This window comes from Phoca vitulina, unplaced genomic scaffold (genome assembly GCF_004348235.1).
Source record: "Phoca vitulina isolate PV1807 unplaced genomic scaffold, GSC_HSeal_1.0 scaffold42, whole genome shotgun sequence".
NCBI classification, from domain to species: Eukaryota; Metazoa; Chordata; class Mammalia; order Carnivora; family Phocidae; genus Phoca; species Phoca vitulina.
The window spans coordinates 13,312,443-13,329,270 of record NW_022589745.1 but is presented as its reverse complement, the minus strand read 5'-3'; the positions used below and the strand labels follow the sequence as shown (position 1 = coordinate 13,329,270).

The 16,828-nt window shown below is 45.8% G+C and overlaps 1 protein-coding gene across 1 annotated transcript; it reads right to left on the bottom strand.

Moving 5' to 3' along the window:
* Positions 1 to 969: 969 nt before the first annotated feature.
* On the bottom strand, positions 970 to 1,551 carry MSGN1 (mesogenin 1). The gene has a single exon (XM_032430099.1). It carries the CDS (start codon positions 1,549 to 1,551, stop codon positions 970 to 972), a length of 582 nt encoding a protein of 193 aa, XP_032285990.1.
* Between the last annotated feature and the right edge of the window lie 15,277 nt (positions 1,552 to 16,828).

Below are 16,828 nucleotides of genomic sequence, written 5' to 3'. Positions count from 1 at the left end.
AATCCTAACCCTTTCGCTCATCTATAGAATTAAAATAGTCTCTTATACTTTTTGAACCAATCACTTCATTTGAGAAATGAGCAAGTGAAGGGAGTCAATGAGGTTATTTTCATACCAGCACTGGCGCATAGAGTGCTTGCCCCCAGCCGTGCTTTAGGCCCACCCTGTGGGGCTGAGTCCTCCCCCACTTCCTCCTCCTTCCTATCTGCTTATCCCCCGGCACCCAGCGCGCAGCCTCCCGTCCCCTACATCAAGAGAAGAGGCGCTCCCCTTTACTTCACTGTATCTCAATGTAGCCTGTCTGCCTGGGCCTCGCTATTTACCATGATGCTAATTCCTTCTGCGTCTATGTGATTTGGGTTCCTGCAAAAGAAAAGGCATGATTATAGTCAAACACACACAAGCACTCGAGGCGCGCGCGCACACACACACACACACACACAAGCACACAAACAAAATAAAACCAGAAATGCTATAGCCCTTTACTCGATACAAAACTTTCTAAATAAGAATCCAGAAGTCACGCTGGATGCTATACAAAATATGGGATGAGTTAGCCCCGGAAAGGAAGCTCCCACCACTGAAATAGAGATTAATTGTAACAATTTTACATTCTTGACACAATGCATTGCAAATCATTGACCCTTTAAAATACCTGGGACCGGCAGAGAAAGGCCAAGTAAAGGGTCTCTTTGCTAGGGGCTCATCTCCTGAGCAACCGTGGGAAAACTGGAAGCAAAATACCTGCTTGTCTGGCTGTTAAGTGTTCTGGTGGCTCCAACAAGTCCAGTGGGAATTCCCTCACAACTTTGCAGACAACAAAGTCACCGTGCTTACTATATTTAAAAAAAAAAAAAAAAAAAAAAACACCTATGTGCCGGTATTCCGTGAGCTAGTCCAGGTCTTTAAAGCTCTCCTGCCCCCCCCTTGCCCAGGGGCTGGGATGGGTCGGGGTCCCCGGAGCAGAGCTCAGGCGCTCTGGGGCCGAGGCTCCCTCCCGCCGTTGAGGAGATCTGTGAGTTCTCCGATGTACTTGATGGTGTACTTCAGCGTCTGGATCTTGGTCAGCGGCTGGCCTCTCTGGCTGTACACAGGGGGCAAGTAATTCCGGAGGGTGTGCAGGGCATCGGCCAAGGTCCTCATCCGAAGCTTCTCCCTCTCGCTGGCCTTCCGTCTCCGCTGCACAGACATCCTGACTTTGGCGCCCTTCTGGGCCTTGGGGCCCCCAGCACCCTGCAGATAGGTAGGCTGGAAGGCTAACATATTGTAGTTCACCTCCACCAGGCCACCGGTCCCACGGCCACTGCAGCCTCCACTGCCCCCATTGGTGGCACCTCCGTGCCCACAGGGCAGCCCAGCCACAGCCGGTCGGGGAGAAGAAGAATAGGACTCCAGCGACGGAGCCGGAGACAGGCTCTGGGTTGGGGAGGCCTGGTTCAACTCAAAGGGCCCTGCCTTGTTGTTCCAGTCCCAGGAGGACAGCAGGCCGGGGCTGTCGGAGGGGCCCAAGCCCTCTTCGAGGCTGAGGAAGGTCTCACGCAGGTTGTCCATGCCGGGGGGACAGCTGCAGAGAGAACGGCTCCCTGGCAAGTGAGAAAGAAAGTTCTGCCGCCAGCCCAGGGCAGAGCTCTGTTTTATGATGGTGGGGGAGAAGTGATGAAGTGGGAAAGAGGGCAGGGGAGGGGGAGTTCAAAGGAGACCCCAAGGACCAAGATGGAAAATGAACTCTTCAGGTGTCACTTTCTCCTCATTGATAATTAGCATCTTCCAGCTAAAATGTCTTTAAACAAAAAGGCCTCCGAGAGAAGAAAAAAGGAATTATCTTGTTGTAACTAAACCAATTAAGGCCGCCTAACTAGACTTAGCATTGTCCTGTGGAACTCATTAATGAGGGAGCCAAAGAAAACAAACCTGGGGCAATTTGCAGCAAGGAGGTGGTGGTCCAGGGCCCTGGTGGTGAGTAGCAGGGTGTCCCAGAGGGCCTCCCTCCCCGGCAAGACCTACATAGTTCAGAGCAGATGGGGTGTAGTGGTGGAGAAGCCGCAGGGTCTGGGGACAGGTAACCCGTCGGGGCTTGGATTCCCCAGCGTGGCAAATGCGGACCGTTGTAGCTCTTCCTTCATAGGGCTCTGGGCGGGGAGAGCACCCAGCAGATACACCGTGAAGGCCAGTTCCGCTCTTGCCCTGGTCTTCAGCACATTCTCCTGAGTTTTGGTAGAGTGCAGACATGCCTCCAAAATGCCCCCACTCAGAATGACAAAGGCCTGCGGCTCCAGTAAACCCAGAGCCTTAAGGAGTAGGAAATACCCTTCACGGAGCTTAAAGCCCTTGCTTTAACTGAGCCGACTGGGATTCCCCACAGCAAACAGACGCCATGAAACAGAAAACCTGTTTAAAGCAGGGAGTTTGCGGAATACCTGGCATTTTGCCTTCTGAAGGTCTTTTAAAAATCCAGCTGCAGTGTCACACCTTGTTTTTTGAAATGTATAAAGGAAGTGTGAAATTAACTGGGGAGCCTGTTTTCCCCACCATCGCTCCAAATGCCGCTGAATGTGTTAAGTTGGATGGTCCTGCTAGTTTGCTTCACTTCCTACTTGCTCTGAAATAGACCCTCTGTGTTGGAAAGAGGCCTCAGATTCCCCATTTGTCCCGTGAACATAACTTATTCTCCACGTAACTAATTCTACAAATGAGTATTAACATCAGATCAGAGTGAGTTACATACTGGAGTAGTATTAACGTGTTCTTGAACATGGTTAAGTCCCTTTGCAATTATTGAAAAGAAATGTCAATGGTCTAATTAGCACATTCACAGTATTTTTTAATTAGCTAGGCTCAGGGAAGAAAAAGCTAAAGCAGGTAATTTGGAGAAGAATGCTCTTAAATTTGCCATTTACCAAAGGACCCCAAGCCATATCTTGAAGAATAAGCATTAATGAAACATAATAAGTGTAATAACTAATCTGTCCTCCTTTCGCCTCTCTGATCTTTTTCTTCTTTCAATTCTTATTGAGAAGCCTAGAATCTGTTAATACCATTCAAGGAACTTAACATATATTATAACTAACCTTTATTTGTTTTTAAATCTAATTTTACAGATGAAAATGCTCAGGCTCTAAGAAGTTAAGAGACTTGGTTAAGATTTCCCTGGTAGGAAGTGGTAGAACCAAGATTCCTGGTAAGACCCCTAAGCCCACTATTTTTTTTTTTTAATCAATTTTCTCTATTTTAATTGGTTGTATTTGAGAGGCAGGTGACCTGAATGTGATTCAAAGGGAAGGAGACTCTCAGTAGACCCGAGGTAGCTGTGATGGGCACTGTCATAGTAAGCTTTTAGTCCTTATAGTCTAAACTGCACAGTTTTCTATGTAACACTACTTCTGCTCTCAGACTCGAGTTCTTTTTTTTTTTCTTTCTATAGCTTCTTTCTAAAATTGCTTATTTCTTAAACTTCTATTTTTAGAAATTTCATTTCCTAAATGAGACAGTATCTGTCTAATGATTATGGACACTTAATAAGTGTCGGCTTTGTTCCTGTTGTTAATGTTATCCATGGTCAAACTCACCGATATCAGAACGACTTACTCTGCTCTGCCTCCTCCACCCCTGACCCACCCCCAGCAGTACCACTCCCCGAAAACCTATTCTTAAAGCAAGGGAAACTGCCTGGTTTCCATGTTTCTCAAGGGCGCTCTCTGGTAAGAAATCAACTAGAACCAAACGTGCATTTCTCCTTCTAGTCTCCACAAAGTAGCCTATGCTCAGTCTGTGGAAAATGGAGGCGCAGGATGGGTATACCATTAACATTTGTAAACTATGGTTGGGCACACAATAGCTAGGTGTTTTTCTACATCCGTTGAAAATAAGGCAGAAAACTGGGCAATGCTAGACTGGACCCAGAATAACCTAGTTGAGAATGTGGTGTAGTGGAAAGATGAGCCAGAGTTCACCTCCTTTAGAGCACATGATTCAGCCTCTCAGGGCCCTAGTATTTTACTTTGTAAAAGGAGGATAATAATACCTGTCCTGTCTTCTTCATGAAGTGCATTTCTTTTTTTTTTTTTTTAAAGATTTTATATTTGACAGAGAGACACAGCAAGAGAGGGAACACAAGCAGGGAGAGTGGGAGAGGGAGAAGCAGGCTTCCTGCCAAGCAGGGAACCCAATGCGGGGCTCGATCCCAGGACCCTGGGACCATGACCTGAGCCGAAGGCAGATGCTTAACGACTGAGCCACCCAGGCGCCCCAGGATGTGCATTTCTAAAATAAGGTGTATGGACCAAAGGATCATCAAACCTCCCTTCCAGCTCTAGAATGTGATGAAATGTGTTTCTGTGTGAAGGGGCTTGATTAAAAGATCACCCACCATCCCAGCATGAAGGGACCTAGAGACAACTGAGTCTATCCTTTTATCTGCATCCTAGAGATGACAATGACTTGTTCAATGTCACACCAAAAGGCTGCGGCCGAGATGAGAATAGAAAGCATAAAGTTGTCTAACTCCCAGATCTGTCATTTTTCTTCCCTAGAAACTAGTACAGATTTAAGTGATACACAAGCTTTTGTATCAGTCAGACTACACAGTTCGCACATTACTAAGTTAGTAGGATAAATATCTTAATATGCATTTAAAGGTCACTCAACAAACACTGATAAGCAATTGTAACGACGACTGTAACACATTGAAGAGAAGTTCCCAAGCCTGAGGCATGTTCCCAAGAGGGCTTGCAAAGTGTCCTGGTCCTATTTCCAAAGAGTAACATGAAGATACAGATTGCCTCTCCCATCCCAGGCCCCAGGCAGCCTTTCCAATGAGGAGGACCCAGGATTTGCCACCCCGATTCGTGAGTGGCCTGGTGTCTAAATTTTCACCTAGTGTCTAATTTTGCTTCTGAGGGGATGCCAGTCATATCTCTGATAACAGTTACGACAGGGGCAAGGACAACTGGGCATTTTACAGTAGCCTGCAGTGGAGATCACAGAGAAGACAGTAGACTCTGGAACTGGCCAGGAAACTAGGACGAGCCACTTACGAGAAATTGACAAACACTGCTCAAAGAATCAACAAGAAACAGAGGGCAACAGGCTGTTTCGATGCCTGAACCGATAACCACCCGAGGTCCCAGGTCAATGCCAGCCCATAAGGCACCTCTGTGCGAATAAGAAAAACACCTAGCTTGGGCTTCGTTTGGCGCCCACTGACCTCCTTGGCCGGGCTTTTTATACAGGACTCAACCTCCACAAGTGGTGGCCCTGGGGGGCCTCAGTGGTGTGTCTTCTCTGCAATAGCAGCATTTTTCATACTTTAGTGCCTGTCCAGACATTGTTGGGCTCATAGAAAGTGGCAGTCATGGCAAGAGTGTGTCCACTGGAGTCAGACTGACTACTGAGTAATTGTGCCCCTGGCCCTGTTAATGAATCTCTCAGCTTCACCTTTGTCTGTACAGTGGAAATACTAGTACTTCCTTCATAGAGGACACACTTTACCAGGTCTGCACATTGTAGGCTTTAAGTATGGCAGCTAATGTTCCCTTAAGTATGAAACCACGTTCAGTGAATTCTTGATTCCTTGAGTTAAGAGAAGTTAGAGCCACACGATACATGTGGCGACAAATACATCTCCCCCATATTTTTTGGCTTCAAGTCACCTCTGCTTGGAAATCAAAATTCCCTCCTTCAAATGAAACCTTTTTTTCTTGTCTTTCTTTCTTTCTTTCTTTCTTTCTTTCTTTTTCTTTTTCTTTCTTTCTTTCTTTCTTTCTTTCTTTCTTTCTTTCTTTCTTTCTTTTTCTTTCTTTCTTTCTTTCTTTTTCTTTCTTTCTGTCTTTCTTTTTTTCTTCTTTCTTTCTGTCTTTCTTTCTTTCTTTTTTTCTTTCTTTCTTTCTTTTTTTCTTTCTTTCTTTCTTTCTTTCATAAACAAAACCACTTTAGATAGAATTCTTTACCAAAGGTCAGTAGTTGTCCAGGGCGGGTGGTGGGAGCCAGGGCAGTCAGTAAAGGGAGGCATTGCCTCTAGGTTATATGAGAAGAGTGATAAAGCTGACTGAGAGCTGGTCTGTGTTTTACTCTCACTGTAGACTGCAGCTCTAAGCAATGACAAAAATAAAGCAAGCACTCCTCGCTAGGATGGATCATCCCCACCACTGACCTATCCTCAGCAACCACTGCCCAAGAGAACTTTCGACTTCACTCAGCAGTTTGGAACTGTGACCCAGGGCACCCTAATCCTAGTCCTAGTTCTGACCCTGCTTTACTACGAAACATTAAGTGAGTCATTCAACCTTTACGTAGCTCGGCTTCCCCATGAGAAAAGTTAGGGTCACCCTGCATACCGCGTTGCTAAGAAGCCAAAGAGATTGAGAACTAAAGCTTGCCTTTGGGAAGTGGAAAGGGCTATAGGACTGTGTTGAGATGTTTTCAAGGTCAACAAAAGTAACTACTGTCACCAATGAAATCATCCACTCCAAACCCAGCAGTTTTGCCACGCTACATAATACCAAGTACATCAGCATGGAAGCTGGTTCTTTCAAAGCCTGTCTTGTGAGAAATAGCGCTATCCCCAGGCCTTTAAGAAGCATCAAGATGGAAAGTCTATTCCCTCTGTGAACTCCTGGATCCCTGAACCACATGAGGCAGTCTGCGTGGGCCATTTGCTCAAGGCAGAGGGAGGGCTCCAGTGGATTTCGACCTCTCATGATGCTGCAGGAAATCCTTCAATAGATCTGTGAACTAAAAAAACTAATCCTGGAAGAGTGCCTGGGTGGCTCAGTTGGTTAGGTGTCCAACTGTGGATTTCAGCTCAGGTCATGATCTTGGGGTGGTGAGATGGAGCCCTGTGTGGGGTTCCATGCTCAGTGGGGAGTCTGCTGAAGATCCTCTCTCTCCCTGGGCACCTGGATGGTGTAGTTGGTTAAACCTCCGACTCTTGGTTTCAGCTCAGGTCATGATCTCAGGGAACCTGGGATCAAGCCCTGCATCGGGCTCCATGCTCAGCAGGGAGTCTGCTTGAGATTCTCTCTCCCTCTCCCCCTTCTGCTCTTGCTATCTCTCTAACTCTCTAAAATAAATAATTCTTTAAAAAAAAATTCTCTCCCTCTGCCCTGCCCTCCCTCTCTTAAAAAAAAATTAAAAAAATAAAACCTAATCCTGGAGTCTAATTAAAATGAAAGCTACTCTGCTGAATTCCCACCATGTACTGAGAATTAAACCTGTCTCTTTTAGATTTATTAGTTCATCTTAATTTCCATACAACTCTGTACGGTAGAGGTTATAATCCATACTCTAAAGAGGAGGGGACCTGTGTTCAGAAAGGGACCCAGCAGACACAGCAAGAGGACAGAAAGGCAGGATTGGCGCTACCTAAGTCTGCATGAATGCCACATCCAGCCTCCTTCCACTGAATACCCTGCAGCCCGGAAGCCATGTCACCCACGTAATATAATCACTGAGGACATCTGCAAGATGCAGAGGTTGGTTCGAATCCCACCTCCTCCAAGAAGCCTTCCCCACCTGCCTCAGCCCTCAGAACTTTTCCCTTCTCTTACGGACGTTACATAGCTTTGACCCCATTCCTTTGACACTAATATATACTGCCCGATGTTCTGGTTATCTCCCCACATTAGTCTGACTTGTTTCCCAATTATGTTGCAAGTTCCTTGAAGGTATGGATGATTATTTTGCTGGGTCTTAGCGTGGTGTGCAGAGCTAAGAAGGTGACCATCAATTATCCTGTCGATTTTTATTTGGTACATGTTGAGTGGCAAGCACTGTGCTGGGTGCTGAGAACAGAAAGTTAAATTAAGAAGTTTTTGTCTTCCCGTTGCTTGGCTCATTGAGGGCGGAGATAGAGAAGTGAAAATACTGATAAAACAATGTACATGTGCTGTGATAAATTGAACCATAGGGCGCATGCATGGTTCTATGTGACAGCCCCGGGAGTCCTCTGTAACGTGTCCCCATGATAATATTAGCACTTTAGTGCTTCAGTGGCTGTCCAAACACTGGTGGATGGGTAGAAAGTGATATTTGTGTCAAGAGAAGAGCCACTAGAAGCAGACTACACCTGAGTCAAATCTTAGAAATATTTACATACCGATGAGGGGCATAGAAAAGAATCTGGAGGACTTTCTGAAAGACATGACTTCTACAGCCTTGCTTTCTAAAAGAACCCTCCTATGGGGTCTTAAGAGGATGGTCCTTTAAAAGCAGAGCTGTTTTAACAAGCTGAAAGGTTCGGGGAGCTCCTTCTAGGTATTGCTCGAAGGTTCGAGATAGCATGAATTTGCAGGAAACCACTAGGAAACCATGTCCGCAGGAGGCCCAGCAGAGGCTGAGGTTGGAGAGGAAAGCCCTGTCCAGAAGGATGAGGCACTGGGACTTTACCCGGCAGGTAACAAGGAGCTTCTGGTCGTCACGATTAGGTGGAAGCAGAGGCGGATTGGGTCAGCACAGCCCCGGAGCCCTGATGCGAGCTGCTTGTGAAGAACATGCCGAAAGGCCAAGGCTGCACCAGATTTTATTCTAGGTGCTTGATTGAGATGAATTCCCATTAATCCTCACAGCAACCCTACAAAGTAGGCGCTAGTAGCATCCCTGATCCTGTTTTACTAATAACAAACTGAGGCACAGAGGGGTTCAGTCACTTGCCCAAGACCCCGCATAATGACTGGTAGCCCCAGGATTCGAACCTACGTAGGCTGCCTGGAGTCCAGGCTTTTCTCCACTGGCTAAAACAACTGAGAAAAGTTAGAGGCATCAGCACGATGGTCCTTGTAGTGCTCTTAAAGCCAGAACTCAAGCTTGAACTACAGCTCAGTAAATATGGGAATATTGATTGATTGGTGCCATTCAATCACGTAGCCAATGTATACAGAGCCCCTGAGATTGGCCCAGTGTACTAGGCATTGGAGGGGCTGGAAAGATGTAGTAGGTTTAGACTTTCTGTCTTCATTCCTAAATTAAGCACCCACAGAGAGGCATCCCCCTTTGTTGGCCATATCCAGTGATGAAAACAATAATAATTGTATTTAGTACTAAATGCTTCGTATGATTTATTTCATTTAAATCTTACAAAAACCCTTTAAAGGAAGTACTATTTTTGTTCCATCTTACATAAGAAAAAACTGAGGCTTAGAGAAGTTGAAAAGTTGCCCAAACCCATGAGATGAAAATGTGGAGGAGACATGACCTAGTCCCAAGGGGTCTGAGTCCGGAGCCCCAGGCTCTAGGGGGTGATTTTACACCATGAGGGAGGACATGGCGGGGGGAGGGTTTCGGAAGGCGCCCCTGTCACATGTCGTGAGGATTGCAGCCGTTTTACAACTTTGAGTTCACAGTTCTGGAATAAGAAACATCTGTCTCCCCCTACCACTTTCTAGTACTTTCCCTGGCCTAAGGCCATGAAATTATCTTTCTCAAACAGCAGGTCAGGTTGAGATTTAAGCATATTTTCCAATCACTAAAAATTGTGATTTTTAGTGTGTAAATAAAACACTTTGCAGTATTAATGTCAATAATAGCAGTGACTATTTTTCCTTTCTTGCAGACTTGTAGCGCTGAGCCTGTGCTGGGCGACAGGGCACAGCCTCGCCAGTCCAGTGAGCTGGGCATCATCCTCAGCGTACAAGAGAGGAGGCCGAACTCGGGTGCAGAGGAGTCGGCCCCAGGTCGACAGAAGTGGCTTCTCTTGGCAAGGTCACACGTCCACCAGACCACGCTGCGGCCCGCACGCCGGGAGTCAGATGCGCCCTCCTGGCCTCCAGCTCTGCGCTCTCAGCGCGGCACCCTCAGAGGCCCTCGTTCTAAGAGCTGCCCTTAGCCCTCGGGGCTCCTGGCTGCTCTGGGCTCCGCACACCCTCCTGACCTCTGTATCTCCCTCAGCCGTCCAGGACCCCACTGGCCGGGCCGGCCCCTCACCTTACTAGTAGGCAAGGGATGGAGCCCATGTTTGAAAACCCTTGGGACTAAGTTGAAAACCTGGATCTTTTCACCTCTCCACACAGTCTTGGCACCCAACTGACACGCAACAACAAAAAACGCAGGTAATTCTTGTGGGACAAGGGAATATGGTGTGTTTCTGTCTGTCTGTCTCTGTGTGTCTGCGTGTGTGTATCTGTGTGTGTTAAAACACCTAAGTGCTATGTGGTATCTTCCTATGTCCTTGAGCTAGTAAAGAGAAATAAAAGTAGCAATTTCCTACACAGCTAGGGAGAGAGCACCTGCGTTGTCAAGCCTGTGAGAGTTTTAGCAAAGCCAGGGTGAGGTGCTTGGGAGGATTACTTTGATGTCGCCGCCATTATGTTCACTACCAACCAGGGAAGTAATAAACATTTTTGGCTCTCCTGATTTGAGTCTGAGGCTCATTGTAAAGCCGGAAAATAATATTTTTGGTCTTAATCCTCGTAAAAATAAACTGTAAAACATCACACAATGAATGAATAGATGATTTTCACCGGCTGACTATCTGACCAGGACAAAAGAGCAGGTAAAAAAAAAAAAAACCAGGCATAAAATAATTTGGCTTATTTAATGGGAGAGATGACAGACAGAAGATAGACATGCTGAACTACAGAAATCCTTGAGTACAGAAAGACAAAACCCTCGTGTACTTCTTAAGCCATTCCTGAGGAGGATTCCCTGACCCCAAATTAGGTTTATCTCCACCCCGTTGGTATGCCGTATCATGAGGAAGGACAGCATCCTCCCTCCCAAGCATTTGTAAGGTTTCCTTTCTCCTCCACCACTTGGACAACCTGAGCTCAAGATCTTAACTCATCAAACCACTCCATAGCCAAGAACTGTGTGAATTTTCTTTGCAAAATGAATGTAGATGGAAACCAAGCTAGTGTGGTCTTCCCTCAGGAAGAATCCATTCCCAAGTAGCCATTTCCCTGTGGGGTCTCTACATGTCTTTCTCTTTTGAAAACTATAACTAAATATGTTCATTTGGGGAAAAAGAAAACCCAGCCACCCTGTCTGCACAAAATGGGCATTTAGGTGGAAGACAGGAGGGTTGGAGAGAGGGGGTTGCAACATGTGGGTGAAGAATCATCAGCACAGAGGAAAGGGTAGTAAATAGAGGAAGTGAAGCTAATTCTCCCTTGAGAGCAGTGGGCAGAATGCTTTGGCTAATCTTAGCACAAGGGAACATGAGCAGTTCCTCTGGGTTCAAAAATCTCATCAACATTTAGCCCCAGAGAGCTGGGGTTTTCCTCACAGACCAGGGAGGGGAAGCAGCTTCGAACACTTCTGCACTGATTCTTTAGCAACTGGCTTGCAAGATTCGAAAAAAAAAAAACAAAAAAACTCATGTGTTACATTTACACCTACTCCCCTTTTAAGTTGGATTCTTTATTACTACTGGTATTTGGGGTGGCGTTTTAATACCCATGTCAAAAAAGTTGAAAGCAATTTGCACTGAGGTTGTTCTCTAAGGATTTGCCTCTGTTCTTACCAACCTAAAGAGCAAAAACTTGTGAAATTACTTCTTTAGTCCTCTCCAATGCCAGAAATTCAGATGCTGGAAATGCTGGTATTAAAATGAATACTAAAAATGTTTTTAGGAGGGTATCTGCATAATGACCCTGCTTATTTTCAGAAACATTGGCCTTTGGGCCATTTTTAATTTGGATTTCCTAATTTTCAAATTGATTGGCACCTAGAAAGTGGATAGGAGGCGAAGAACAAAGTTGGGAAAATATTTCTCATAAATAGGAGGGTCAAAAGGGTATTGTTCTGAAGAACTCATACAGATAAGAACAACACAGGCTTGCCATTGGGGAAACGAACAAGGGAATGAATAAACAGTTCCCAGAAGAAGAAGTACAAGGGGCTAGTAAACTCAGAAGAAAAGATCACCTCTATGGTGATCAAAAACATGGAAATGGAAAACAACAAGGAAAGGCTGTTTTTCACCTCCCAAATTGGCAAAGTTGGCAAAAGCATAAGGGAGCAGTTTTGCCCACACACCGCTTCTGGAAGAGCAAACTGGCTAACTTGTTTTCATATTTTAAAATATCCAGAGTGCATGTTAGATTTAAGAGTACCTTTGACACGTGAACTTTATCCTATAGAACTAAACAAAGCTGCAGTCAAATATTTACAGACAAGAATATTTATCATAATATTATGATAGTGAAAAATTAAAAATAGCTGTGATATCTAACAACAAAGGAGGGGTACATAAATTATGTCCCCTCCATATGATGGAATACTACGTAGTTGACAAAAATCGTATTTGCGATGAACACATAATAGAGGAAATACAATCTAACAGGAGAGTTTTTAAGCAGGATATAAAATTTTGATGCAATTACATTTTTTTCACAGAAAAGATGACTAAGGGTTTACCAGTGGTTGTTTTTGGTAATAGGAATTCAGAGTAATTTTTCTCCATTCATCTTACTTTCTTCTCGAGGGATAGTCTCGTGTCATGGTTTGAAGCAAAGATTGCCAGCCAATGTTCCTAGGTTCAAATCTTGACCCTTCTCTTTTATAACTATGCAATCATAAGCAGGTAACTGAATCTCTCCATGTCTCAGTTTCTCTGTTTGTAATTTGGGGATAATGAGAGTACCCACTTCACAGGATTGTTGTGAAGATTCATACATGTAGAGAGATGGCATGATACCTGGCCTTGGAAAGAGTGAGCATTCAATTGTTGGTAGCTGCTATTATTCTTTATAGTTGTCAGTATTTTCTAAATTTAAGAAGCTTTTAATTTAAAAATTGAAATTTTCAAAGCAGTGACCAGGCAAGGATGGCCTGAGTAGGTCCATGTGTGAAGGAAAAAGACTCGGGAACCACGTTGACCTCAAGTTGAAATCAAAGCATCTGGGTAGTATATTTATTTAAAAATGAAGAAAAGACAAAGAAGGAAAGAAGGATGGAAGGAAAGAAAGAAGGAAAGAAGGCAGGAAGGCGGGAGGGAGGGAATTGAGGGGAAGCACTCTTGTAAAGATAATAGGACATTGACAAGTAGGACACAGTAAGGGTTGCTGAGTCCTTGTTGGAGCTCCCAAGTTCACCTAGGGAAAGAGGAACAATTATTTTCAAAAGAAAGATTCCCAGGCCCCTCTCCTGGAGATTCTGATTTGATAAGTCTAGGCTGGGGCCAGGTAATCTCTTTTTTTAATAAGCAGGGAAGTTGGAAACTTCTGATTTGGACTGATAAAAGATCTCCAGGGGTCCAAGAGCTACTGAGTCTGGCACCAGGAAGCCAAGAGCATGTCCAGCATAGGTCTCTTTGTCTAGGTTGTTAAATAGACATGAACCACAGGACACAGGGAGCAGGACTGGATGACCTCTAGGCCTTCATAGCTCCTTGACTTTTTCATGCCATTAAAACCTCCTGATAACTTCTCTGCTTGACATTTAAGGTTATCCATGTTCTGGCCCATCCTGACCCTTTGAACTTTATATCCCCCCCCCCCCCCCCCCACTCCTGGTCCTCAAGCACATTCTCTACCCCACTCCAAGATGGCTCTACACTGTCCCTAGACCACAGTTTCTTTTCTTGGCCTTTGTATGGGCTGTGTCCCTCACCCAAATGTCCAGCTTCCTCCCCTAACCTCTCCGATTCTACCAGTCCCTCTATACCCAGGCCAAGTGTCTCCTCCAGAAGCCCTCTGTGCCCTGCCCACACCTCAGTGACATTTATATGGACAGCCCAGTTCAGAAAGTTATTGTGTTGCCCCATATTGCTCAGTAACTTATTTGTCAAACTCAGGAAGAAGGCCCTTGATCATAACTAATACAGGAATATTGCCTTATAGTATGTAAAAGATTTTCATATCTATTATATCTCGTCACCACCACCACAGGAAGTGGGTCATGTTATCACCTCCATCAGAGGGTTGAGGAAACTGAAGTTGAGGGAAGCTTTCTTGCTCGCCTATGGGAAAACTACCCAGAGATGGCAGAATTAAAAGCCTGCACCATGAGTAAAAGGAATAGGGGCTCCCCCCATGAAAATTTCCAACGTGGAGGGTTAATGAATGACTCTCTTTGTTGGCCAGACCGGGGTGGGGTGGGGGGAGGCCAAGCCTCGAGGCTTTAAAGAACAGCTGTATCTCAGGGCTGAGCCTGTGTCATCCACAGACTCAAATGGTGGGCTCATGGTCGCAGCTGTTGCTGGCTTTAGGGAGCCCCACAGCTGTTATCAGGAGATGGACTCAAAGAGCAGGGAAATAGAATCCTGTGAAAATAATCGTGCTTATGTGTACGTGCATGATATTCTCCCTTCTCGAGGCTCAAAACGTTCTAAAGGAGTAATGTCATGATTCCTTATAGGAAGACCGGGTTTGGCGAGTACAAGTGAGAAAGCCAGCAGAGAGGAGGTAAGTGTCTTAAACTAGCCTTTCCTGGACATTCTTACAAATGGAAAGCAGAGTGTTTGAGGGCTGCACAAGCTTTTTAATTATCGGCATTTGTGATAAGCCCTGCAGAAGAATGTTCTTGGCAGAGTTGGGGAGCCCTAAGAGTGTCTAAGGAACAGACAATGGGATTGGGGATAAATGTCTTGTTCCCCTCCCCTTCCATGCCTTCCCCACAATACCAGCTGTTACCATCTTACGGATCTTAGCATCTTTTTTCTGCTGAAGGGATTGTGCCTGTAGATGAGCCCTTACTCTGTGTTCTCTTTTGATACCCTTATTACCCATCTCACTTGTCCCTTTCCTATTCCTTCCCCACATTCCCCTTTCCTCCAGTCTGGACTTGCCCTTCTCACTCTCCTGGGAAGACAGGTGGCTCTTCCCATTGCTATTCCTTGGCTAGTGTAGGTTTTCTGCCTCGGGTGAGTGGTGCCACCCCACTGCCTATCCAAATCCTAAGTGTTCTTTCTGGTCTACCTGACTACCAGCCAACACCTTGGTGGCCTCTGTTGCATGTATAGTGGGTGCTGTGCCAGCCAACACAGGGGGTAGTGAACAGATCTGTGGCCCCCAGATGCATTTTTCTTCTTTTTTTCTTCTTTTCTTTTCTGGCTCCAGCCCCCTACATCCCTCTCTGATCTATAGCACTCCTTCTCTAAATGGGAGCCCAAAACCACCTCACTCAAAATCTATGCAGGTGGGATCCAACAATTTGTTTTTATAACAGATTCTTCAGGTGAGTCATCTTAAGAAGGCTGGATTTGGGAACAATTGGTGTAGCACTTGGCAATCCCCAAGGTTACTTACCTGGCACCTGATCCAGTACATGAAATCCCACAGTGTTTCCCTTGTTGATTCTTGTCGGCCTCGTTTGTCCCACCCTCTCTCATTTCTGCCAGAGTGCAGCACTGGGGGCTCTCTTTGAGCTGTGCGCAATCACTCAGTGCCATTCTTACTGGGCTGGAAGAGCAGCTACCTCCTTCTTAGGGTCACCCAGCTATCTTTGTTCTCACGAACTCACTTCCAAGTGGGTTAATGCATTCAACTTGCAACACACATTTCCCAAGTACTCTATCTACGATGTACTAGAAACCTCACTACATTCTGGAGACAAGGTCCCTGTACCAGGGTGCTCACTTTCTAGAACAGATGTCCACAGTGTGATAGAGGTCAGAAATAGGCTTCGGGGTGTCAAATAGAGCACACAACAATGATCATGTATGTGTCCGTGTGTATTAACTGGTAAGGAGATCTATAGATTTCATAAAGTGTTAAAAGTTTTGCGTAACACAAAAAGGGCTAAGAGCTACCTGATGGATGGATAATGATAATGAGTACTTTCTAAGTAGAGAAAATGTCATCACGGCAAGCCAGCAAAATGATGCCAAGTTGGGATTTTTAGTAACCTTGTCATTAGCAGGTCCATTATTTACTCCAAAATGGGTGATGTCAAGATGCAGAAAAGTTTCCTTAGGTGTCAAGGTCAAAGGGGTCCCTCGAGGCACAACTAAATGCCACAGTCCCTCCTCCTGATAGTTATGTGTGGGTATATCACATTTCTGAGGAAAATGAGGTTAGCATGGATGATGGTCAAGAAAAATGTTTTGGCAGAAATAGGTTGCAAGTTATACCTTAAGAGCAGTTCGGGGTTGGGCCAGGGCATGCTGGGTAAGATCTGAAGCTGTTGGATGAGCATTATCTCCTACCCCTGCTGTTCTGAACACTGGGACCCCCCAGCTACGTGGTTGATGCGGAATCATCCAGAAAAGAACTGTCTTAGGAGCAGCCCAATCGGCACCAGAATATACCCCTGGGGGCTCGGGAGGGGAAATTTCTGCTTCTGGACAGGAACTTACCTCTGTCATGAGGTTGGGTTTTATCCAAAAAGAGCAGAAAGGATGCCTCAGACTCCCAATCTGCCCCCCAGCTCAGCACAATCCGGAGGCTTTGACAAGGAACTACAGTGGGGGAAGGGAAGAGGCATTCCCTCTCCGGACTGGAGGTGGGATGGGGAGCGGAGGTGGGGAAGCTGCGGCTTGAGCTTTGAACGTGATCTCTCAACCTCAACAGGAAGACCCAGCACCAAGCAACAACTTTCTTATGGCTCCCAGTTTGGCACTTCTAAGGCCCCCCGCTCTGGGGGTGGGGGATGGATTTTCCAAGGAGGAAGGGAACTTGCAGAATCTTCTGACCTGTCACAGACAGCCTCAGAATGTTTGGGGAGAGCCTGTCGACCTTGTTTTTCAGGGTCAAAATCCTACCCAGGTTGTTGGTGAATGCCAGGTGATTTTAGGTTACAGACTTGACCTCAAAATGATTGCATGCATCACTTCGTTCTTATGACTCTTTGATCTTCAGGAACAAATTTCCTAGGCCGGTCACCTCAACGGGGGTCTTACTCGTGCTCTTCTTCACCACCCCCCCCCCCCCCCCCCCCCCCCCCCCCCCCCCCCCCC